This window comes from Rhinopithecus roxellana, unplaced genomic scaffold, assembly GCF_007565055.1.
Source record: "Rhinopithecus roxellana isolate Shanxi Qingling unplaced genomic scaffold, ASM756505v1 contig2246, whole genome shotgun sequence".
In the NCBI taxonomy this organism is placed as follows: Eukaryota; Metazoa; Chordata; class Mammalia; order Primates; family Cercopithecidae; genus Rhinopithecus; species Rhinopithecus roxellana.
The window spans coordinates 95,001-122,062 of record NW_022142015.1 but is presented as its reverse complement, the minus strand read 5'-3'; the positions used below and the strand labels follow the sequence as shown (position 1 = coordinate 122,062).

General features: G+C 39.3%; 1 protein-coding gene and 1 non-coding gene across 2 annotated transcripts in view; both read right to left on the bottom strand.

Annotated features, from left to right (window-relative positions):
• LOC115895759 (ankyrin repeat domain-containing protein 20A2-like) overlaps positions 1 to 25,669 on the bottom strand; it is a 47,514-nt gene extending 21,845 nt beyond the window's left edge. The window contains exons 1-7 of the mRNA XM_030926374.1: positions 25,467 to 25,669; positions 25,095 to 25,209; positions 24,759 to 24,932; positions 20,762 to 20,868; positions 19,559 to 19,696; positions 15,267 to 15,322; positions 9,037 to 9,067 (exon numbers count right to left, since the gene is read on the bottom strand). Of these exons, the coding sequence (XP_030782234.1) occupies positions 9,037 to 9,067; positions 15,267 to 15,322; positions 19,559 to 19,696; positions 20,762 to 20,868; positions 24,759 to 24,932; positions 25,095 to 25,209; positions 25,467 to 25,669 (824 nt within the window). The remainder of the gene's footprint in view (positions 1 to 9,036; positions 9,068 to 15,266; positions 15,323 to 19,558; positions 19,697 to 20,761; positions 20,869 to 24,758; positions 24,933 to 25,094; positions 25,210 to 25,466) is intronic.
• On the bottom strand, positions 17,936 to 18,042 carry LOC115895761. The gene has a single exon (XR_004055875.1). It is a non-coding gene; the product is annotated as a U6 spliceosomal RNA (small nuclear RNA).
• Positions 25,670 to 27,062: the final 1,393 nt, after the last annotated feature.

Sequence of the window (27,062 nt, the reverse complement as noted above, 5' to 3'; positions counted from 1 at the left end):
TTCTAAGATTCCGTAACATTCTGTAATTCTATGTCCTCTTGATTCTGTCTATAGGAAAACTGGGAGTACATAGCCAACAGAATTTGAAAAAAATAATAGAACAAAAGAAACACAAAGAAAAGCAGAGGGGAAAGTATTAAATATCAAGACAAGATTATAGAAAAGTCATGGAAAAAAGAAAACAAAACTTAAAAAAGTATTATGGAAGTAAACAGAACTCCTGGACTAAATGGAAAACCGAACTGGGAAGTCAAATCATTTCTCTCTAAGACTTGCCTGAACTTACTCTTGTAAAACTGTAGGATGTGTTATCCACTGCTTCCTGTGATCAGATTCTTGAGGGATAAGAAAATATTTGTATAACTAAGTTTGTTCATGAACACATTAAGGTCAAATACCCATGACATTATAGTGTGTTTCTGTGTACTAGAGACAAAAAGTTCAAAAAAACAATTTAATGAATGTATATTAAATTAAAAACTGCCTTCATTAAACTGAAATGATCTTCCCTCAATGCATGAATACCTTCAGAATTCACATGTGAAACCTTAAATATAGACCAAAAATTTGTATAAAATATAATAGCCTTAACAATCTTATTTGTAGTTGGCACAATGGTTCCCACCTGCAATCCCAGCACATTGGAAAGCTGAGGTGGGCAGATCACCTGAGGTCAGGAGTTCTAGAGCAGCCTGGCCAACATGGTGAAACTCCATCTGTACCAAAAATAGAAACATTAGCAGTATGTGGTAGCATGTGCATGTAGTATCAGCTGCTCGAGGGGCTGAGGCAGGAGAATTGCTTGAATGCAAGAGGCAGAGGTTGTAATGGGTCGAGACTGAGCCACAGCACTCCAGCCTGGCTGATAGAGCAAGACTCTGTCTCAAAAACACAAACAAACAAACAGAAATATTGCAAAATCAGTGCAATATTTATTGAAAATGAGAAATTTGGTATTCACAGAATGAATTTTATAATATGATTGCATCTAAAATTAACTAAGTTTGGTATATTATCTTACACTGTAAAGGACATTTATAAAAACAGCTATCATATCAAATAACTGGCTGTCTCAAAAATAATTAGCCAAAGCATCTATATGCAACTCAATCACATCTTATTCACTCATGTCAGTGAAACTTCTCTCTCTGAGGCCTGACAGTTATCAAGTGAAATGAGCTGCTGCAGTTTACCCCAAGTCTGGCACTCCCTCCTGCCTCCAGTACTCTCCACAGCAATAACCTCTCTTGTGAGCCTGGCCATACGCCAAAGCAGCTGGAAGTGACTCATCTCAAGTTTACTTGGCTTTAACTCTCAAGAACCCAGCAAATGTCTTTCTTTCCTCCCTCCTTGTCCTTTCACAATCCCTCTTCCTTTGAAAAAGTGATTTTTAGATCTGTCAATCTGATGCTTCCCTTCCTAGCTGCTTTTTAGGGATCATTGCGACCACCGTTGTCATCTGTGTTCAGCAGTAGTATACGTCTGTCATCTCTCTTTTCATCTCATTCTCATTCTCCTGTGACTAGAATCCTGCTCAGCAATAAAAGGAAATTAATGTTTTCCCTGGATTCTGTTATTTTTAAAATTGCTCTCCAATGGTTCTTTTTCCAGATTCTCTAAAGGAAGGCTATTTCCTTGCTATTCAGGGCTGTGTCCAAGGACCAGCACCAACATCACCTGAGTACTCATGAGAAATGCAGAATCCCATACCTGCTGAATCAGAATGTGCACTTTCCAGAAGCTCCTCAACTAATTCATGACAATTTGAATGCCCTGTTCTACACTGATGTGCTTGCATATTGGTTTACCCTAATTGCCCTGTTTGGCCTAGCGTCAATGTCTTCCCTACTATGTCCCTGAATTTAATACTACATTTTAAGCCATAATGTTTCTAATGAACTTTTAATCAGGCAATACCATCTCTACTTAATTTCTTCTCCATAAATCACCCAGCACTATTCTTTTCAACTATGTCAATTTGGACTATATGATACCATCCCACGAATTTACACCGTTTTCTATAAAACTAAATTCTCGCCATACATGGCTGACCATTTACGGTGATATTCGTCTATGGTAGATAAAACACAGGTCCGTGTGGTAAGTACTATCATACCTTAATCCCGCCCCCGTAGTGAGGATGACAGCAAGAATATAATAGGAAAATGTTACTCTAATTTACTGACCATTTTGGTACTGGAAGCTCACTTTATCTTCTTTGCTATTTCTAACACCCTGTTTTTGCCTTCTTCTACAGATCAATTTGACTTTACTACCTTCCATTACATATACCCGCATATGCTTTTTAAAATTTATTCCATGTACACTCTGCCCTCTTCATTCTTCTTTCTCTTTTTAATTCATTTCCTCCTCCCTCTCGTCCTTGACTTGTCTCAGTTTTTAGAGTATCTTAAAATGGAACTCATGACTCAGCTCCTTCAGCGGTGCCTCCAATAGAATCAATAGCTGACCCTTGGTTGAGATCAACTTATCACCATTTTACTTCTCCTTTACTTATTATAGTTAAAGGACATTTTCTTTAGCTAGTAGACATATTAGTGCTCATATTTGAAAAGAAACATTCCAATGACTTTTAAAATAAATCCAGTTCTCACCTTCTCCTTTCCATTGACTATTCTGTTGCCTTTTTCATGGGAAGGCCCAGGTAAAGGCTGTGACACATCCTTGGGGACACACTTCTAAGGAAATATCAAGAGTTAGTTTCCATTTAAAAATTATAATGAGTTGCATCAAGAGTTTCTTATCATTCTCTTTTATGAAACTGGATCTCATTCTGCCACCCAGGGCTAGAATGCCGTGGTATGATTATGACTCACTGCAGTCTCAGCCTCCGACCTCAGGCAATATTCCAATCAACTTCCTGATAGCTGGAACTACAGGTGCATACCATCACAGGCTAATGTATTTATTGTTATTTTTGTAGAGACAAGGCCTCATTATACTGCCCAGGCTGGTCTCAACCCAAGGCTCAAGAAACTTCCACTTTTGCCTCCCAAACTGTTGAGATAACCAGTGTGCACTAGCACAACCCAGCCCTAATCAATTCCTTTAAATAAACCTCAAGTTGCCCAGACATGGTGGCTCACACCTTGTAATCCCACCCTTTGCAAGGCCAAGGTGGGTGGACGGCTTGAGTTCAGGAGTTTGAGACCAGCCGGGGCAACATAATGAGACACATCTCTACACAGAAATACAAAAAGGAGTCAGGCATGATGGTCGTGCCTGTAGGTCCAGCTGCTCGGGAGGCTGATGTGGGAGGATCACTTGAGCCTGAGAGGTGGAGACTGTAGTGAACCAGAGCATGCCACTACACTCCAGCCTGGGGAACAGAGCAAGACCGCGACTCCCCAAAATTCTATGTAAATGTGAGAACAAAGGAGTACAAATGAAAAACAAGCTTAATTGGTCAATGAAATATGAGTTTAGCCAAGAAAAAAGAAAAACAACATGAAGTACAATAAAATACATGGAGAATAGATCTATTATAGAGTGTTTTGGTCTTTCATATCCGAATAATACTAATTAATATTTATGCACAATTAGTTTATGTAACATACTTCTGTGATAGAGTTTTATTACTCTAACATTCAAGTAGCTAAATATGGTCATCTACCACTACCTGAAAAACGTATTACAACAGAGAGAAACCTGGAACTTTTCATCAACTTTCCACCCAGGAAAAGAATTGGTCACCAGAATACTAAAGAGTAATGTGATTTTGCTTCTAGGAAGCTGATTGCTTTCTAGGAGCTGATTTGCTTTTAGGAAACCAGGCGAGTATTAAATGACCGTGAGTAGGCAAGGCTAGGAGCAAAACTGCACATTTATTTTTGGTCCCCCGCTTCAGGAAAGAAGGTGTGGGGGAGGGGTGAGGTCCGTCGGTCTCTGGCAGGGGAGGCCGGGGGAGTCACCCGGTGGAGCTCTCGAGCGGAGTTCCTACAGTCCCGACAGGAGTGAGGGCTGAGGAAGTGGGCACAGCGCCCCGCCGGGAGCCGCTTTTTAGTCCTGGGCCTGGGAGTGGGAGGGCAGTGGCCGGGACATAGGCGGGTCGGGGGCGGGCGGTAGGCGTGGCTAGGCGGGTTCCGGTTTTTCTCCGTCGGAGGTTGGGTTGCGCCTGCGCAGTCCACCTGCGTCTTTCCCGGGCGTGGGAAAGCTGACAGTGAAGAACCCGGAACTGCGCCATCTTGCCTCCGTTCATCCAAACATAATGTATGGCTTGAAATGATATATTTAATAGAACATGAGTTGGGGCTAATAAAAGTTTAGAAATGTTCATGTAGTATCAATGTTAACATTCCAGTTGATGATACTAGAAATTATTGTACCCTCTGCTATTGATCACCTATTTCTAATTATTTCCTTGTTATTTATGGCATAATTCTCAATGAACACATCAAAACTTATACACCTTTATATTAAGAAATACTAAATAAGCAATATCTTCATACCATATTAATAATTAGATACATATATATTAATTACAATATTTCTATTAATATTTCTGTTTTTATACAGACAAACACACTATTAAGGCTGAATGTCCCTGTCTCTAACCTCAGCACTATGAGAGGCTGAGGTGGGCAGAACACTTGAGCCCAAGGTTAAAGACCAGCCTGGGCAACAAGGCAAAACCCTGTCTCTTCAAATCTCAGCCAAGCTTGGTGACACAGGTCTATCGTGACATAGAGGTCATAAAGTTCAACACCTGGATGGCTGAGGTGTGAGGATCACCTGAGTCCAGGAAAGGAGATCGAAGTGAGCCAAGATCTCACCAGTGTCCTCCAGCTGGGGGAAAGAGTGAAACCCCATCCAAAAAACAACAATAAAATGCTTCTTACATGGAAGACTGTATTCTAGGCACCCCAGGAGATACACAAATGTGTTACTGACCTCCAGTAGCTTATGGTATGCAGGAGCTTCCAATGCTTATTTAAACAACTAAATATCAAAAACTTCAAAATTTGAAATTTCAGAATGTGATATAAGGACTTTGAGTGGTTATATTATTTTATTTTATTCATTTTACTTTATTTTTTTATTTTTTAAGATGTAGTCTAGCTCTGTCACCCAGGCTGGAGTGCAATGGTGCGATTTTGGTTCACTGCAACCTCTGCCTGCCGTGCTGTCAAGTGATTCCTCTGTCTCGGCCTCCTGAGCAGTTGGGAAAACAGATATGTTCCATCATGCCCGGCTAATTTTTCTGTGTGGTGTGTGTGTTGTGTGTTTGGTTTTTCGTTTGTTTTTTTGTTTTTTTTGTTTTTCTTTGGAAGCAGGGTTCACCTCACTGGCCAGGCTGATCTCGAACCCTGACCTCAGGTTATCTACCAAACTCAGGTGCTACCCACCTCACCCTCACAAAGTACTGGGATTACAGGCATGAGCCACGGAACCCGCAAGTAAATATTTTAAATAAACTACGATGATAAAATTATGATGTTAAAGTCTTACTAGATTGGTATTAAGAGTCTGTGCTTCTAGAACTGGTTATTTGCAGCAAAATATGTTATTCAATTAGATGAAGTGTTTTTTAAACTCTTATGGACAACTCATAAACACACACAAAAATCCCTTTGTGATACAAATTTTGAGACCATAAATTTAAATGTCTACATTTCTACAATTTATATTTTTAAATCAGATACATTCTTGTTATGTTGCCCACACTGTTCTCAAGCTCATGGGCTCAAGCAATCTTCCTGCTTCAAACCCCAAGCAGCAGGGACCACAGATGTACACCCACACACTCAGCCATTTCTACAATTTTTAATATTATTTTAATCTCACTACAAAATCAATAATATAGGTAGAGAAACAATCCCTCCCAGAAACTATATGATACCAAAATAATAAGTTTCCAAGAAAAAGCTCTGTGCTATGTCCGACATTTTCACAACTAAAAAGTACCAGTGGGGATCCATGATTACTGCAAATCATTTGAACACTGAAGATTTATAGAGGCATAAATAGTATGAAAGTCACACTGTATGATTGAAAAGTCAAAGTGTTACTACTTATCCAAATAAACCTTAACTAAATTCATATTCCTCTCTTGGGGAAAGTATTTAATGCAACTTTCCGTCACTACTTATTTCCAGTTCACAGCTCCCACCCGTCACGGTACTGCAATTTTTGTTAGTTACCAAAATTAAACAATTTTTGAACCAACTAGCCATATGTATGTTTTTCTCTGACCAACTTCCATTATCATCATAAAACAATGACAGGTAAATCACTGCTAAATTGAAAAGTAAATTGTGCAAAACTAGAAAATTAATTTCAGAGTAAGAAAATAAATTTTACAAGAGACTACTTTACTTAGTAGCAACGCTCAGGTCTTCGTCATCCGATGTAGGCACGAATGCACACACAGTTCATGGAAAATGCTTGAGACCAAAAACACACAATGAAAATGGGCAAGTTGATTTTTCTACAATTTTTATAACTGCCAGTTTATATCCAGCTTCTGCCTCAAACAAAGACATAATCGGGGGAAAGGTCAGTGATCTCTATATAAGTAATAACTTGATATAACTAAAATATGGCCTCTGTTCTAAAAATAGATTTTAATTACCTATTTCTGCCTCCACTGTCTAAATCTATAAAATATTCAATGAAAACTGACCTTGAGCTTTATAACAAATAGTGACAGTCACTATATTGGCAGAACCTGACAGTAATTTACACTCACAAATTATCTGTCCTGAAGCTGAACTTAAACCAATTAATGGATGACATAAATTTTACCTAAACTGGAAGAAACTGATGACTTAAAACAAGGTAGAAAGATCCACTGTCTCTTTTCCTTGATCTTCTCTCCTTAAAAGACTAATCTGCTTCACTTCAAAATGGCAGTCTGATCCTCAGCATGGAACCCACTGAGGAAGGTCCTATTGCTTTCCTTGCCCTAAATCAGTACAGGAATCCCGCAATATTTGAAATGTATGAGCTAAATGTACAAAGTCAAATAACAAAGGTATATGTTCTTATTGAGAATACTTTTCCCAGAAAGATTAAAACACTAATAATTACAAAATCCCATTATTTTCACTCTAATGGTACTACCTTATTCAGGTCCACATAAGCTAACAAGCCCTTAAAATCTTTCATAGGCACTCAGACATCCAAGGAAGAGACTGCAGGAAAAAGGAGTCCTGGTAGTTGTTCCTCTATTTCCTAAGTATCTAAATATCTTTCTTTCTATGGGCACCCACTTTCAGATTCCACTACTGCAGGGCTCCATAGAAGTCTCCAACTTCACTCTTCAGTCTATGAAAGCACAGATTCTGGAAGGGATGGCTCAAACGACCAGGAGTAGGAGATCTCTAATACCGGGTCCTAAAAAGCAAGCCAACTGGAGTCTCCGTCACCTTCCCCAGCACAGACACACTGCCAACTACCCAACTGAACTCCATGACTGATTTGCCAGACAATCATGCCCCTGACCCAGCCTACATGGACATGGGAAGGACATCAGTGAATTGGGAACAAAGGCAGAGGTAAGAGGCACCTGTCCTGTACCACAGATCTATGTAGTTCAGCAGTCCTCGCTCTTAGTACTCCAGGGGCTCTAAGCCACCCCTCTGTAAGTCAGAATGGAAGTAGATGATACCACATTTCGTCTGCTGTAGACACTCCTCCCAGTGTCCAAAATGTTTTAGCATGTTTCGTAAAAATCATCAAGGTTTTCAACCATCAACTTGATAAAAAAAAAAACACAAATTTTTAGAGCTCCTTGAACTTTCTATTTTAATGTGCCTTTGTAGATAATTCCCAAATTTCTTGTGTCTTTCATCTTTATAATTTATCTTTATTAAACTTGTCATAAACCCCAAAATTTCATCTCTTAGTGAAACTCCATACTCCTATACAATCCGTGTTGTTTTCTTCAAACTTGGCATTCCCCTGCTCATCCATTATATCTACTTTCATTGGGTTCACCAGCTAATTCACTCTCATTCTATCCACTGTGTGCACCAGACTCACTTCTGTTTGTAATATTAAACACAGCCAATAGGATAGAAAAAGAAGGAAGAGTACTGGGTTTAAAATGAGTTCAAATCTCATTTCGCCTGTTGCTATGCTAAAAAAGCATACACTCTTTGAGCCTCACATTCTATCTACAGAATCACTTGAGGGAATATTCAACACAGGTAAAAATACTAGGAGGTATTTTAATTTATTCTAAGTTCCGACATCTGTAATTCTAGTCCTCTTGATTGTGTAAGGAAACTAGACTGGGAGTAATACCAACAGAATTTGAAAAAAAATAGAACAAAAGAAACACAAAGAAAAGCAGAGGGGAAAGTATTAAATATAAAGACAAGATATAGAAAAGTCATGGAAAAAAGAAAACAAAACTTAAAAAAGTATTATGGAAGTAAACAGAACTCCTGGACTAAATGGAAAACCAAACTGGGAAGTCAAATCATTTCTCTCTAAGACTTGCCTGAACTTACTTTTGTAAAACTTACAGTCCTATGGCCAAAGCTAAGTAAAATCTGCCCTAAAGCCTTTGATGGTAAAAAATAAGATACTGGTTACAACTGAAATTGTCAGATTTATTAGGACAAACTCTTGGACTAACCACATTCTAACAATAACCTTCAATGTGAGTTTAATGTATTGAAACACTCATTAATTTAGGCATTAATTGAATTAATGAATATGAGTAATCTGATTCAGACCTATACCTTCATCCAATGGCTGCACAGATGTCTATCAATCTATGCTGAGGAGCAAGAGAAGGGATTTGGAAGGCAGGCAGGCAGACGGTCAAGTTGTGGGCCAGCTACTTTGTTAGCTATGGGATCATGAGGCAAAGAATCAACTGCTCTAATCCACAGTCGTTTACTGAATAAACAGTAGGTTATAGGAACACAGTTGTTGTGATGGCTTTATGAGATGAAAATGCATAGAATATAGCGGATGTCTAGCCAGAATACAACACTCAACGAATATTTGTTTCTTCATCCTATTCCTTAGTTAACATCAATGTTTACATCTATAAAATCCTACCTGACTGCAGATTCATCAGAACTTCCAACATCTATAAAGAAAAGGAAAAATGCATTTAAATCAATAATAATGTACAGATATTAAAAAGCATTAAGAATGCACAGCACTGCAGGCCTGTACTCTAAGGTTTGGGAGGATGAGGCAGGAGGATCACTGAGGAACTCAGAAGTTTGAGACCAGCTCGGGAAACATATTAAGACTCTACCGTCGTAAAAAAATTGGGCACACTTTTGTGTGTGCTTTAGATGCTGTTTTTTTGTTGTTGTTGTTTTTGTTTGTTTTGTTTTGTTTTTGTTTTTTTAAACAAAGACTGATGCTTGTACAAAGCATTCCTTTGGGAGCGTGCCTGGGACTTTACTAGAATTAACATTAATTATACCTATTGTAAGTAATTAATGCAGTAAGAACTCTTCCCTTTGTATTTATTAAATGGAAAAAAGAATAAGTTTATAAAACGTTGTATCTACAAGTGAACTGCAGTATACAAGTGTTTTAGCCAAACCCTATGAGATTGAGCAAAAATGGTACTGTTAGCAGAACAGGTGTGATGAGTCAACAGTGTCAAAGAGCATGATTTCTGGACCAAAATATGAAGGGCCGTTAAAACAGAGTATACAGTAGCATCCCTTATCCACTACATGTGCGGAAAGACATACTTGACACGGTTTTCTCTGAACTCACGCCATAGCAAGGATCATCAACAAAGAAGGCTTCCGTGACCAAATGTGTGGAGATATTTTCCCCCCAAACAAGCAAGAATCATTCCTGCAGATGACACCATTCCATTCTCACACCCTATCTGCAGACACAACAGTTAATTTAATTTTATAAATGAAACTTTATCATAGATAGGTATGCATAGGAAAAACCGGTTTGTGATTCAGTACTATTCGTGGTTCCATGCATCCACTGGGGTCTTGGAATGTATCTCCCACAGTAGGGGGAACTACTGCACTTATTTTTGTTAAGCACAACACAACCTCTCCAGCCTTCAGTTCAAACTGTTCAGTTTAGATAAAACACGCATCACCAGAAGCAAGCAAAATAAGGAATCAGACCGAAACAGGAATCCTTGCAAAGACCTTCCAGCTGCCAGGAGAAGAGCTGAAGAGAGATTGGTGTTTGTTACTCTGGCTAATACTCTTCTGGGAAGGTGCTGGGTGGTTTCCTTAGTTGTGAGCATTTGCTCTGCCATGTATAACAAGGCCCAAATTCATCTGCCATTTTACCTTCAACAGAAAGAACCACTGGAAACATCTCTCCTTAAGAGCTTATCCATATTCAGAGAGAAGCTTAAGAAACACTGGGGAGGTGTGGCCGGCTGCTGGGCAGCATTACTGATGCGAAAAATATGTAGAAAGAAAACTATCAATCGCCCTTTTACTACCAGAATGTTCCAAGCTTGCCCCCAAGTAGGAGAAAAAATTGCTTTTCACCTCACATCAAGCAAAACTACCCTTACAATCCCTCATGACAGAATCTAGTTGTAGATGAGTCTGTCATCATAATGTAGCTGTTGTCAACCTCATCCATCAAAGGAAGAGGATCAGTGAGAACATATGTATTGACTATAGCATTCACTGCCTGGTCTTATTTCCAACCGAAGGTAAGTATAAAAGACTTAGTCATTCCACTTTTATAAAGTCAACCCATTGCGCTTGTCCCCTTCCTTGCTAGAGATCTATCTGGACCCACATCATAGAGCAAGATACTCCAGTTTGTGCTGTGTGGCACGGCATGGTGTCCTTTTCCTCAACCCTTTCTATTATGTCCCAAACATCTATACAAATCATGCTTGCGGAGTATGCAAAGTATACTCATCAGCATATATCATCTTACGTGATAAGAACGAAAAGGAAAACAAAAGGACAAGGAACATCTTAAATGACTACGTTCAATTACCTGGAGCTTTAATTTTTTAACTATTCAAAAAGATATCCACTGTACTCTTCTGAAAAAAATAAAACTATGAAGACAGAGTAAAGATCAATAGTTGCCAGGAGTTTGCTAGGGAGAAATGAGAGATGAACAGGCATAGTATAGAGAATTTAGGGAAGGGAACTGTTCTGTCAATAACATTACAGTAATAGATACATGTCATATCATTATACAGTTGTCCAAGTTCACAGAGTACAGCATCAAGAGTGAAGCCTGAGTAAAACTATGAACTTTGAGTGATATAATGTGTCAATGTAAGTTCATCAGTTGACAAATGTACCACTCTGGGGGAAAATACTAATCATGGGGGAGGCTATGCAGTGGGAGGCATGGAATATATGAGAAATCTCTGTACCTCTCTTTCAATTTTGCTCTGAAACTAAAACTGCTCTAAGAAATAAAATTGTTGATTAAAAGAAGATATTCACAACTGGGCTCAGTGGCTCACACCTGTAATCTCAGTACTTTGGGAGGCAAAGGTGGGGGGATCACATGAGGTCATGAGTTCAAGACCAGCCTAGGAATGAGTTCAAGACCAGTCTGGCCAACATGGCAAAACCTCTTCTCACTAAAAATACAAAAATTAGCTGGGCATGATGCGGGCACCTCAATTCACGCTGCTCAGGAGGCTGAGGCAGGAGAATCGCTTGAGCCTAAAGGGTTTCCGCCATTCCCTAAGAGAGTGGCTCACTGTGTCTAAAGTGTTTAAGAAACAGTGTGGTTACTCTGAACAGCTGTCTTCCTTCTAGGAGTCTGGAATTTGGGTACATGTCAGGGAGAGTAACCTCCATAGAAACACTGGGTACTTAGTCTCTAATGAGACTCTGGTACTGGTAGATATCACTGCACAAATTGTTGTCAAAATGTGAGCCTGGGAGAATTAAGCAGATCCTGGAACTCCACAGGAGAGAACTCCTGGAAGCTTGTGCCTGGCTTCTCCCAGACTTGACACATGCACTTTTTCCTCACTAATTCGGCTTGTCCCTTTTCTTGTAATCAAGTAAAGATCTGAGTATGACTATTTGCTGAGTCCTGTGAGTCTTTCTAGTGAACCACTAAACCTGGGGGTGGTCTTGGGGAACCTGGCACAAATGCATTGTGTAAGATTTTATAAAGTTGATATGAAATATGTAACTATAATCAGTGGTTATTTCACAGAAAGCTTTCCCTAATCTTTTTTTCTTTTCTTTTTTCCCTTGTTATTTGACTGGAAAGTGATATTTCTATATCTATCCAATTGAATAAAGCCAAAAGGAAAAAATGAAACGATAATAGTCGAAAATAATGTGAAATAAGCAGCAATCCTATTTAAACCGAATAAAAATAGAAATGAATTGGGTGATGACAATATGTTCTAGATATGAATGTTCTAAAAAAAATGAAAAGGTGGCCAGTTTCTCTGCAACTCAACTGGGCTTAATTCCTTTTCATAATAATTGTGCAGCCAGGTGCAGTGGCTCCCACTTGTAAATCCCGTATTTAGGGAGGCTGAGGCAGGAGGATCACTTGAGCCAGAAGTTCCAGACCAGCCTGGGCAATAGAGTGACCCTCATCTATAACAAAAACAAACAAACAACAACAACAACAACAAAACCTTAAAAAGAAATTTATCCAAGTGGTGGTGCATGCCTGTAGTCCCAGCTACTTGGGAGTAAGGTAAAGGTGAAAGGATCACTTAAGGCCAGGAAGCAGAAGTTGCAGTGAGCCAAGATGGCACCTCTGCACTCCAGTACCGGCAACAGAGGAGATCCCTGTATCAAAATAAATAATAAATAAATAAATAATAAATAAAATAAATAAATAATTTGTGTATCAGGCCGGATGTAACCACACAAAACTGTAGTCCCAGCTACTCAGGAGGATGAGGTAGGAGGACTGCTTGAGCCCAGGAGTTCAAGGCTACAGTGAGCTATGAATGCACCAATGAATAGACATGGTATTCTAGCCAAGGCAACATAGAAAGACCCCATCTCCTATAATAATAATAATGGATTAATTGTGCATCACTCAAGTAAATTGTATAACTGGAGAAAAACATAGTACTATTGAGAATGTACTATAACAGTCTACCACTGATCATAGAGTTCCTGTTTGCTTGCTTCTAATCTTTTTCTGTGTTTCTCCTAAAACTAAAAACATGGTTCATCCATTAAAAGCAGTTCATCACAAAACAGTCAAAAGGATGGAAGAATTTCATCCAGACTGGTAGATGTGTTATCCCACCGCTCCCGGTGAACAGTTTGGATTTTGGTCTTAAGAATCAGCAGGACTTTTAACTTTGTGTCTTGTGCAGCACGCGTGTACGTTGTGTGTAAACTGTGTGTGTGTAAACTATGACAGATAAAACCATTTTGCTTGTGTAAGAAGATGTAGATAACTTGTACTTGTCATGAAGGAATTGCTTTCCTGTCTTCTGTGCTCAGTAGCTGTCTTCAAAAAATAGTCTCCTATTTGTATGGGGGCACACTGGTTTCAGTTCTACAGTTCTTATTGCCATTATTTATGATACCCAGAAAGGGATAGCTGAGTTCCGGTTCTAAAGATAGTTTACTTTCTTAGTGACACACTCAATATGTAATACAGTTTTGCCCTTGAAAAAGCAGGGATTCACTTATATTCGAGATTTTCTTCTGCCATCGGCAACCCAGAGAACAGCAAGATCCACCTCTCCTCTTCCACCTCAGGCTAGTCAACTGAAGATCACGAGACCTTGTCAGGATCTACTTATGCTTTTTTTTTTTTTTTTTTTTTTAATTATACTTTAAGTTCTAGGGTACATGTGCATAACATGCAGGTTTGTTACATATGTATACTTATGCCATGTTGGTGTGCTGCACACCATCAACTCGTCAGCACCCATCAATTCATCATTTATATCATGTATAACTCCCCAATGGCAATCCCTCCCTCCTCCCCCCTACCCCCCTCCCCATGATAGGCCCCCAGTGCGTGATGTTCCCCTCTTCCCCGAGTCCAAGTGATCTCATTGTTCAGTTCCCACCTATGAGTGAGAACATTGCGGTGTTTGGTTTTCTCTTCTTGTGATAGTTTGCTAAGAATGATGGTTTCCAGCTGCATCCATGTCCCTACAAGGACGCAACTCATCCTTTTTATGGCTGCATAGTATTCCATGGTGTATATGTGCCACATTTTCTTAATCCAGTCTGTCACAGATGGACATTTGGGTTGATTCCAAGTCTTTGCTATTGTGAATAGTGCGCAATAACACATACGTTACATGTGTCTTATGTAGTAGAATATTTATAATCCTTTGGGTATATACCCAGTAGTGGGATGGCTGGGTCATATGGTACATCTAGTTCTAGATCCTTGAGGAATTGCCATACTGTTTTCCATAATGGTTGAACTAGTTTACAATCCCACCAACAGTGTAAAAGTGTTTCCTATTTCTCCACATCCTCTCCAACACCTGTTGTTTCCTGACTTCTTAATGATTGCCATTCTAAAACTGGTGTGAGATGGTATCTCATTGTGGTTTTCATTTGCATTTCTCTGATGGCGAGTGATGATGAGCATTTTTTCATGTGTCTGTTGGCTGTATGAATATCTTCTTTTGAGAAATGTCTGTTCATATCCTTTCCCCACTTTTTGATGGAATTTATCTTTCCTGCTGATTTTCTTCTAACAGCTCAATTCTCTGGCTTACTGTATTGTCTGAACACAGAATATAATAATGCGGCAAAAGCAAAATAGGTGTTCATCAACTGTTTTATGTTATCAGGAAGGCTTCAAGCCATGGTGGGCTATTAGTAACTAAGGTGAAGCAATCAAAAGTTATACTCAGATTTCAACTGCACAGGGACTACTCACTCCTACGTTATTCATGGGTACAACTGTAATTCTTTATTTACTAAATATAAACAATTTTATTATAAAACTGAAATAGGAAGATCCATTGTATAACAAGTCCAATTGGGTATAATGTGACTATAGAGGAAATATATGACACACTAACTTAAAAAATCTTTTTTTCTTATTCATGCAAAAACATCATATAGGATTTTTAGGGATCATAAATGATGGTTTTCAGACTATAATGTTTGAGATTATAAAGTAGCTACAACTACCTTCTTAAATAAATATGATTTCAAACTAGTTAAATTTTAAAAATTAATTTACAATGTATATACATATATACACATTCAATTTACACATATTTTTAAACTGGTCTTTTTGATAAACACTACCTTAATCTGACATCTTACTTTTCATTTTCTTATCAAGAGCAGGACCACCAAGAGAAATAAGAAATTCACTATCAGAAGTCTTACCCGGTTTGTCATTTTTAAGTATCTTCTTTTTATGTTCCAAAATTTGTTGTTGAATTCTATGTATACAAAAGTAATAAATAAAATTGCTATTTTAACACTGAAATAAAAAATATTTACCAAACATATTAAATTCTAAAACCATTTAAGGCAATATCAGACCTAATATCAGAATTTTAATGTCCCATACACTTCAAATTTTTAAACCTTACAAGCTTATTAAGCTTATAATGCATGGTACTGGTACCAAAACAGAGATATAGACCAATGGAACAGAACAGAGTCCTCAGAAATAATACCGCACATCTACAGCCATCTGATCTTTGACAAACCTGAGAGAAACAAGAAATGGGGAAAGGATTCCCTATTTAATAAATGGTGCTGGGAAAATTGGCTAGCCATAAGTAGAAAGCTGAAACTGGATCCTTTCCTTACCCCTTATACGAAGATTAATTCAAGATGGATTAAAGACTTAAATGTTAGACCTAATACCATAAAAACCCTAGAAGAAAATCTAGGTAGTACCATTCAGGACATAGGCATGGGCAAGGACTTCATGTCTAAAACACCAAAAGCAACGGCAGCAAAAGCCAAAATTGACAAATGGGATCTCATTAAACTAAAGAGCTTTTGCACAGCAAAAGAAACTACCATCAGAGTGAACAGGCAACCTACAGAATGGGAGAAAATTTTGCAACCTACTCATCTGACAAAGGGCTAATATCCAGAATCTACAAAGAACTCAAACAAATATACGAGAAAAAAACAAACAACCCCATCAAAAAGTGGGGAAAGGATATGAACAGACATTTCTCAAAAGAAGATATTCATACAGCCAACAGACACATGAAAAAATGCTCATCGTCACTTGCCATCAGAGATATGCAAATCAAAACCACAATGAGATACCATCTCACACCAGTTAGAATGGCAATCATTCAAAAGTCAGGAAACAACAGGTGTTGGAGAGGATGTGGAGAAATAGGAACACTTTTACACTGTTGGTGGGATTGTAAACTAGTTCAACCATTATGGAAAACAGTATGGCAATTCTTCAAGGATCTAGAACTAGATGTACCATATGACCCAGCCATCCCACTACTGGGTATATACCCAAAGGATTATAAATTATTCTACTACAAAGACACATGCACACGTATGTTTATTGCGGCACTATTCACAATAGCAAAGACTTGGAATCAACCCAAATGTCCATCTGTGACAGACTGGATTAAGAAAATGTGGCACATATACACCATGGAATACTATGCAGCCATAAAAAAGGATGCGTTTGCGTCCTTTGTAGGGACATGGATGCAGCTGGAAACCATCATTCTTAGCAAACTATCACAAGAACAGAAAACCAAACACCGCATGTTCTCACTCATAGGTGGGAACTGATCAATGAGATCACTTGGACTCGGGAAGGGGAACATCACACACTGGGGCCTATCATGGGGAGGGGGGAGGGGGGAGGAGGGAGGGATTGCATTGGGGAGTTATACATGATATAAATGATGAATTGATGGGTGCTGACGAGTTGATGGGCGCAGCACACCAACATGGCATAAGTATACATATGTAACAAACCTGCACGTTATGCACATGTACCCTAGAACTTAAAGTATAAAAAAAAAAAAAAAAAGAATAAAAGAAAGGGAAATACTCATAAATGGAGGAAAAACAGCTCAGTAAATTAACTCTAGTTAGCTGGACATCATGCAAAGTGTCCTGCACTCAGAATTCATCCTCGCTCTGTAACCAATAGGTATTTTCTTTTCAGACAAGTTGCTTCTCATAGGCTCCATGGTTTCTTCTAAAAAATAAGGACTCTGCTACTTTAGGAAGATGTAATGAGATTACATGTTTAAATGTTCAGAGAAATAGTAAAGCAATGGAATAATTTCTTCTTGAACTTTATTCCTGAAACCATTTTGGAATCCCAAATAAAGCTTGGTGTATGTTTTTCTATAAGTTCTAATATTCAAATGTTACAGTTTTCAGAAGATGTTATTAAGTGCTAATTTTGGTTATTAGTTGTATTCATTGTGGCTTGTAATTCAGGGCATCTTACCTAATTCACAACTTACTGCAAAATTATATATATTCTCATTATATATATAATTATATATATATATTCTCATTATATATATAATTATATATATATATTCTCATTATATATAATTATATATATATATATATATATATATATATATATATATATTCTCATTAAAATGGATTACCTAATTGTCTCCCATCACTGAGTTCATCAATCACACCAAGGGCAGAAAACTAATTGTCTAAACCCAGCTTGGACAACTACCACTCCTTCTCTACCTCCTCAAACTCTGAGACAGCAGATCCGTGCTAGGATGCTGGATCTCCACGGTCCTCTCCAACTAACAGACAAGGCAGAACCCTGCTGTGATTGTTTTTCGGTTCCATGAAGGAAAGGCAAGTGGACATTTTCTCACTTCCAAGACATGTACTAACAACATGTAACATCCCCTAATTATTACTCAGCTCTGTTCTCCTTTCAGAGATCACTGGACATCAATATTTTCATAGTGATAATCACAATTTCAATATTGGGTGTCTCCTGTTTTGGTTTCCCTCACACTGCTTCCTAGGAGCTACTCAACAAACAGTCAAATGACCTTCCTGGGACTATGCAAAATATGGAATGCTTTCTGAATCTGTGTGCCATCCCCAGGCAGCAGCCATGCTTATCTGCTCTGTATTGATCCAATTTTAAAATATGTGCTGCAGAAACAAGCACAGAGCCCTGTTTGATACACAAATACTCATGAGTCACAGATGAGGCTTAGCTCTGGTAAATCCAACTCACTTACTTTAGATTCTGAGAATTTTATTGAATGACTTCCTGTGAGGTAGAATTTTAAAATATATTGAAAACTTGAGGAAGAGCTGCGAGTAGCCCAAGAGATTTTCCTGATTATAGAGACACATTGCTAGAGGGGCCACCTGCAAGTTTAATCTCACTACTCAGTGAAAAGATAACAAGGAACCTTCTGCTATCTAACCAAAGCTGCTGCACAGGATATAAAAAGCCTCAAGGTACAGATCTGATAGCAAAAGGGAAAGGGAACTCTGATCTCCCTGCAACATTATTTGAACATCCCTGACTGTGGAGAACAATCCCAACTAATAGTGGTTAAAGAAAAGACAAACATGGCTTTCAAAGGATAACATACCATGAAGGTCCAGGCTAAGTCTCGCTAAGAGGTGGGCTCCAAATAAGATTTTTAGTGTAGGGCAGGCATCAACTTTCTCAGTATTTGTGTAGCTAAAGCTAGGAGGCCTAGCTGGCAGAGCACGGTGCGGGGAACAACAGCTGACCATAAGTACATAAACTAATAAACACCATAGCTTTGAACTCTATATATGAAGCACCATGAAAACTAGGGGGTCTGCATCAGTGAAGGCATCCTGGTGGCAAAGGTCAATCATTATCAGATTGCAGGATGGGTTAGAATGGCAGCTAAACAGCAAGCGAGTCCATGGAAACAACAGAATGATCGGAACGGCCTTTTTTCCCGTTCTTCTGACTTGTAAAGAAAGATTGTCTTCCTTGAACTTAGGGAACCCCTTAGCTTCTTGGAAATTCAAAGAAGGAAGACACAGGAGACAGCCCAAGGGGACAATACAAGATTTTCTGCTAAATTGGACATTTCAAGACCCAATAACTAATTAGAAAAATCCGGCCAGGCATGGCGGCTAGCATTTTGAGAGGAAGAGGCAAGAGGATTACTTGAGCTCAGGAGTTCAAGACCAGCCAGGGCAACAGAGTGAGACCTTGTCTCTACAAAATGATAATAATAATAATAATAATAATAATAATAAGAAGAAGAAGAAGAAGAAGAAGAAGAAGAAGAAGAAGAAGAAGAAGAAGAAGAAGAAGAAGAAGAGAAGAAGAAGAAGAAAAAGGAGAAGAAGAAGAAGAAGGGAAAAGAAAAATAAAAAAAGAAAGGAAAGGAAAAGAAATCAAAGATGTGGCTCTTTTTATCCCATGCATGGGGATTATACTTAGAATAAAATGGACAACACTGAGATCACTGGGGATAAAGGTCTTAAAACTCCTGAAAAAATCTTGCACTCTACTTCGAACTAACCTAGGCTGCTGCTTGATTTCTGGCTAAAAGTAGACTAACTCATTGCTATTTCAAACCATCTGAACCAAACTATGAACTCTTACCTAATGTATAAGAGGGAGTAGTTGCAATTATTTTAAACTTCAATTTAGTATCAACTGGTCTTTTGACATAAACACTTACTTTGTCAAATGACGAGAAATAGCATAATCTTCTGCATCTTTTCCATGCGTGTCTTGAGTGAAGACATTAATATTTTGCTTAAGAAGGATGTTGACAATAGCTGGTGAGTCACAGTACACAGCAAGCATGAGGGCTGTTCTAAAATAACAAAGAAATAACTCCACTCAAGAACTTTAATAAAGACTTTTTTAAACAGTTAGTTTGATACACTTTACCAATTTCATATCCATCTGTCAGTGTAGATGTAATAACCATTTGCATGTACTAGCTCAGGTCTATAAGCATCTAGGGGCTCAAGTGTTCATCTTTGTAAATTATCATCAAGGCTAAAAGAAAAGGACAACAGGGAAGCCTCTTGTCCCACTGACATATGACATAATACAAGTTGCTAACTTATAGTCCTCTGATGGCCAAGAAACTGTGCTGAGGTCAGTCATCTAAAGTAGGCAAAGATTTAGATGAAGATTTCCCCATTGCTTTCCTACTCTGATATATTATAATTCTAATCAGCTAGGGGTCAGATAAGAGTTATCTGCAGGCTGAAAACAACAACAACAACAACAACAATGACAACAACAATAATAATGACAATAGCAGTAGTCATAAACTAAAAGTCCACATTTTAAAAATTAAAAAAACTGCCAGGTGCAGTGACTCTTGCCTGTAATTGCAGCACTCTGGGAAGTCAAGGAGAACAGATCATGAGGTCAAGAGATCGAGACCATCCTGGCCAACATGGTGAAATCCTGCCTTTACTAAAAATACAGAAATTAGCTAGGCATGCTGGCACACACGTGAAGTCCCAGCTACTTGGGAGGCTGAGGCAGGAGAATCGCTTGAACCTGGGAGGTGGAGGTTGCAGTGAGCCAAGATCACACCACTGCACTCCAGCCTGGCAACAGAGCTAGACTCCATCTCAAAAAGAAATTAATAAAACTAATACAAAACCCTTTAGCTAATAAAAGATTACAGTACCAAAAACATCCAATTATAAATAACGAATCTTATGAGAGAAGATTAATCCTACTATACACTCTTCTTTATGTGACTCAGTCTAAATATTTGTGGTCTACCTGATTATTTGTGGTGACATTTTTCACTGTATGCCAATAATTACACTAATCTTATTAATATTTCTGACTTGAGTGACTATTACCACTCTAGAATACGCAGACTTTTATTTTTAAAAAAGAACTACTGTACCGTCTCAGCCTATCAATGGCATGTACGCTTGCTTTGTTTTTCAATAGAAATTCCACCATTTTCTCTTTCTTGCAAATAATAGCGAATAAAAGTGGAGTATTATTGTCCTATAAGACAGCAGAAAAAATTAATAATTCACAAAATTACATATTTATCAACTGAACTGAAAATCTTCTCTAGGATTCTTTGAACTTCAACATACAAAATAGAAAGGAAGTAAATGAAAAGCAGTCCCTTCCTTCTCACTCCTCTGTGTTTTCTGATGTGCTGCTCTTTGCCTTGCAAACAACCCTCCTCTGTCTCCCAGGATTAACTGTGGTCATTGCCAAAATTCACTGTAAACATTTACCAGTCCCAAGAATCCTTGCTTTGATCACAGCACTTAGCATGCTACATTGTAATCATTTCATTGTTTCCCTCTGAAACCAAGAGCTTCTTGAGGGCAAGGGCTGTAACTTTTGTCTCTATAGCCCAAAACCCTAAGACATAGTAGCAAATATTTTAAGTTTTTTACAGAAATTAATGAAATAAATTATTATCTCTAAAGCAGTGTTTCTTAAACTATATTCCAAAGAATATTTGCTTTACCAGAAGTATAATACCCCAAGAGAAAGACTCCGTGACCTGCATTTGAGAAGAATTGCAAAATTGTATTTTACATCCAATAATCAAGAACTCTCTTGAATTTTACCTAATCCCCATTTCACAATACTATTTGTGGCAAACATTAACATTTGAGCAATTAAGAGTTTCAGAGAAACAGTTGCCAGAGCTTCCCAATACAGGTGGATGATTCCTCTGGGTGGTACAAACTTGCTTGATTCACTTCTATCAATGGTGTCAGGATACCAGACGCCAACGTCAGGCACTCCTGCTCCAAAGGGGTCACTATGGAAATGAACTCTGAATTAAGAGAGATTGGCTTCAAATGCACTTATTTGCCTTAGAAATAGTCCATGGTTTTTTTCCTAATACAAGAGAATAGATTTTTATCTTTACTGTTAGAAAGCTCAGTATGTTCTGTGTAAGAGAGACAGGTTTAAAAAACTTAAGAACAAATATTTGAAAAACCAAAGCTCAGTAAGAAATACTATTCTCAATTATAATGGTAATCCCAGGACACTAATGCAGCTCTACTTTTAAATCCATTTTTATTGGCTTCCACTTAAATGGCTATTTAAAATTATTTTTCATTTTAGGCAAAATATGAATCTGAAATAACAACTTAATGGCTTATCAATAAAAGTTCTCATACTGATCCATATGAATTATTTCTGGCATAATAAAACCAGTGAGTCACTTGCATTTTTAAAGTAGGGTGCTGAGGACAAAGATACAATATCTGCAATATTCATAAATTATCCAACTATAACCAGCTTCTAGGCATTCTTATGGGCAGATAATTATTTCTGGTATATATAAAGAAAAGGAGTTTTAAGAACTTCTAAATTCTAAAATTCAACTCCATAACAGAGGGATTTACATACTCCATAGACTATATATTATAAACAAATCTACACACTGACTTAAAAATCTTGAAATCTTTGTCAAAATGTACTATAACATAGGAGTTGTAAACTCAAATACTTACAAGGACAAAGGAAGGTTCCCAGAGTAAGGGAAGTACTGAGGTGGGCACAATAGCAAACTGGAGAATACACGCCTTCTATAAAGGGGCAATCTCTCCACAGCAGATCAAACAGTGATAGAAACTCAGGAGACACCAGATTTGACTTTTTAGGATAAGCCTGAAGTCCAGATTTCTACACAAGTCTTCTAAATTTTACATGTTGATTCAACTTATAGAGGCAAACAAACAAATCTGTGTACCACATTAGAATATAGCCCCTGTGTTTTTAGATTTACTATAAATGCGTTATGAAATGGTTGTGTATAATCCAAGTATTTGCATGTAAAGTATTTTCTTTCTCTAGTATCATATGTTTTATCAAAATATGAGGTATTCATAGATAATAAAAATCGCTAAAAAGACTCATAATACCTGCTTCAAGAATTTTTTCCAACATTTATTCATTTAAAATGTTTGTATATAATTTTCCCAGATTATTAACCAAATAGATCATTGGTTCATAGGACTGCTAAAACTACATTATTAAAAGAATTCCTATTTGTATTCTTATTAAATTCATGGATTTCAGTGTTTAAAACTGACATTTTGGTTATGATAAAGCTCTATACAACTAACAAACATACTGAGATAGTTCATAATACAATTTCAACTGAAAAAGGAGTTTAGGATTTGCTACTATTCTAATTGAGAAAGCCCAACTTGTAACGAACACTTGCTGACACATAATCACCTGCATGGTGACAAAGGGACATCAAATCCTGACAGGGTCAGCCTCTGCTTATTGAAAGATTCCCCACACGCACATTTCTAAAGACTCTCTGAATGGTAGTGAACGATTCGTGGATGGAAGGAATGGTGTTATTCTGTCAGCTGAGAGATATTGCCAATATTTCCTTTCACTTCCCAGTCACAGATGTGGAGAAAGACAGATAAGTCAGGGTAATATCATCAAACAGGAGAATTTTGAAGGATGTGGCACCTATCAAATGCCAAGTCTTCTAGAGATTTCTTACATTTTTGAGATACAGAAATGTATATATTGCACTTATCTATTCTGGGATTCTTAATCAGGAGTGTATCTGAACCTTGAAGGTTTTCTTTCTTTTTTTTTTTTTTTTTTTCCTTTTGCTACAAGTGTTGTTAGAGACAAGAGTCTCACTATGTTTCTCAAGCTGGATTCAAACTCTCAGACTCAAGCTGGAACTACAGGAACATGCCACTGTGCCCAGCTTCAAGAAACCATTTTTAAACATGTTCAGGCCTTATTAGGTCTATTACATCAAAATCTTCAGGCGAAAGACTACAGTTGTAGATTTTTAACAAAATGTCCTCAGGTAACCGTAATGCCCAATTCTGAGAATTAGTGCAGCAGACAATCACTTCAGTCACATCTCTCACCCACATGGCTAATGCCCTGTATCAGTCAGAGATGTGACCAAAAAGATAAAAGAGTAAGAGACAGACTCATTTATTAAAACTCCAGTTAATTTCCCTGGGTATGGCTAGAACAGGGACAAGTAAACTCAAAATTCCACTTGATTTTGCTATGTATAAGCTCCTTATCTCCCACTTTTCCACCAAGACATTCTCGATTTGAGAGGAGTCTTTAGACGCTTATCTAAGTGGCAGTTTCTGCCAGGATGGGCAATAAGTCAGTTAATAATTTGTTCCAGCTTCTGCTGAAGTTTTTCTCACTTCATCACCACATATTCACTGCCAATCTGGTTTCCTCAGAGTCCTCCTAAAATTAATCTCTAGGCAAGTTGCAACTCACTCACTCTCTTTTTCAAACCAAAAATTATTAGACCCAAAGCTAAAGAGCACCTTGTCTCAACACATAAACTGGAAGAACAACAAACTAAAAACAACAACAACAACAACAAAAACTCTTCCTCGCATTTTCCTTCATTACCTAATTTCCAAGTGACCTGTGTATTTCTGATTGCTCTCCTTTTCCCTTCCCATTTTTCCCTGAGAAATGATACGTCAGTTTTTCAGAAAATTAGCAGCAGCAGCAACATGTCCATTTATTGTAAGTTGCTTTAGTTTTGTTTGAGTTTTAAAATAAAGCCTATTTCCAGGGCACATTTCCTTTCCTGTGTTGTTTTACACTAATTAAGAAAAAAAGAAAAAAAGAATAACCCTGCATAGAAAATAAGTTGAAAAGGTTTTATCTTTAACAAATTCACAGATATTTTCCAAAGTGCATTTTATAAAGCTGTGCCCTTGAATGCTTCTTTAAAAGTATCAATATTTAAAACAAAATCTTACACAATTAAGTTATTTGAAAATAATTTACATTTGCATTCAGGTAATGGTTGAGCGTCCAAATATAAAAAAAAATTGACCCTTACCTATGTCAATGTTAAAACAAATATGTTGGAAAGAAAGTTGATTGATCTATACCTTATCCAGTGCTTCAATATTTGCACCATGGGAAAGCAGTTTTTCTGCCAGTGAGGTGCTCTCCTTGTACACAGCATAATGGAGAGCAGTGTTGCCATAGATATCCTTAAGGTTTGGATTGGCACCATGTTCCAGCAAAATAACGGCACAAGGCTCTTCCTGGCAATGGACAGCCTGTCCGTATTAGACCAAGAAACAGATTGTAAATTCTAAGAATTCAAAATACACATTCCACAGGTTTCACCAACTAGTTACATTTAAATGAGATCAATTCATTTTAATTCTATATATGTAAATCAAATCCATGTCAGGCTAGAAGAGTTGGCTCTAATATACCTGTATCAAAGGTGTCCTGTTTTCTTTGTCACAGATATCAATCTGGCACTTTCTGTTAATCAGGAGAGTTACCACTTTCGCATGGCCACTGGCACAGGCCAAATGTAGAGCAGCTCTACAAGAGCAAGAAGACTATTTAGGAAACTGTAGGGCAACATCTCAAAACACACACAACAGTGATTTGTGAGTTAAATCACTCAAATTCTCCAACTGCTCCAGCCAGGGAATTATGAGGGATGGAAAACAGCTGAGGGTCCATTTGGCTTCACCGCTGGGAGGGTGCCCGGCGCCCTCCAAGGCCCCATCCCAGGGGCTGCGGGGAAGCCGGGCCTGGGGACACCCTCCCACCCCGGACTGAGCGCCCCCCGCTACCTGTGCTGTTTGTCCAAGGCATCCAGGTCTCCGCTCCTGCGCGCCAGGCAGCCCTCCACTTTCACGGCGTCGCCCTTGACAGCCGCCCTGTGGATCTTCTGCAGTTCGGAGTCCCGGATTCGGTACCCTGAACCCGTGTAGACGTGGTCTGTGGAGCCCAGGACCTTCTGGCCCCTGCGGCTCCCGAAGCCGAACAACTTCATGGTAGTGACTTCTTCTCAGACCCCCAACCACCTACCGGATCTTGAGTAGGGGCAGCTCCCTGTCACCTTTTCACCACCCCCGATCCGTCCCTGCCGACCCAGCCCCAAATCCAACCCCAAGTCCCGATCCAACCCCAAATCCGCGATCCAAACCCCAGTCTCCGATCCCAAATCTATAAGGTATTCCAAAATTCCAGATCCAGCCCGGTCCACCACAGCCTTCAGCAGCGACACTCGCAACCTCCGACCTCTCAGACCGAGTGAGCCTGGTAAAGCCATTGGGCGCGCGCCTGCACCGCCATTGTCGCCCGGCTACCGGAAGCCGCTCCCTGGCTGCGCTCGCGGACAGGTGGGGCTGCAGCTCCAGGCTGGCGCCACTGGGCTCGCGGGTTCTCCTGGGCTCTCCTGGGCGGCCCCAGGATCCTAGGCGCGCAGCCAGCCGGGCCTGAGAAGGAGGATTAGTATGGCCTTGCCGCCTGCCCCGCTTCTCCTGGGAAGGGAGATCGGGTGCTGGCAAGGGCACTCCGCAGCCACCGGAGTGGCTTCGCGGATGGCCTGGCTTCACGCTGAGGCTCTGGCCCTAGAGTCTGTGTGGCTAGTGTCCGGTACTGGAAAAGGCATGGAGAGTCAGGGGTTGCTGCTTTCCCCACCCGCCCTCACCGCTGCCAGTGCCCCACGGACGGGTTGGAGCTGCAGATCTGGCACTGACGCGGGATGGTGGAGCTTCCCTTAGATGGAATCAGGGTCGCCAAGTGCACAGCCTACCTGGCACCTATTGGACATCTCTCTAGATCCTGGGCCCTGGCGCTGGACACACTGTACCCACACGGATAAAACTGAGCTGCTCCTGGCGGGCTGATTGCCTGACTTTACCACCTGGGTGTCTGGCCTCAGGATCCACGCTGCTGGGGGGCGGGCATGCTCTGGGGTGTCCAGTCACCTGCTGCCCGTACACCAGTTTTCTTTTTTTTTTTTTTTCTTTTTTTTTTGAGACGGGAGTGTCGCTCTGTCGCCCAGGCTGGAGTGCTGTGGCCGGATCTCAGCTCACTGCAAGCTCCGCCTCCCGGGTTCACGCCATTCTCCTGCCACAGCCTCCCCAGTAGCTGGGACAACAGGCGCCCGCCACCTCGCCCGGCTAGTTGTGTTTGTGTGTGTGTGTGTGTGTGTGTGTGTGTGTATGTGTGTGAGTTTTTTTTTTTTTTTTTTTTTTTTTTGAGACGGAGTCTCGCTCTGTCACCCAGGCTGGAGTGCTGTGGCTGGATCTCAGCTCACTGCAAGCTCCGCCTCCCGGGTTCACGCCTTTCTCCTGCCTCAGCCTCCCGAGTACCTGGGACTGCAGGCGCCCGCCACCTCGCCCGGCTAGTTTTGTGGGTGTGTGTGTGTTTTTTTTTTT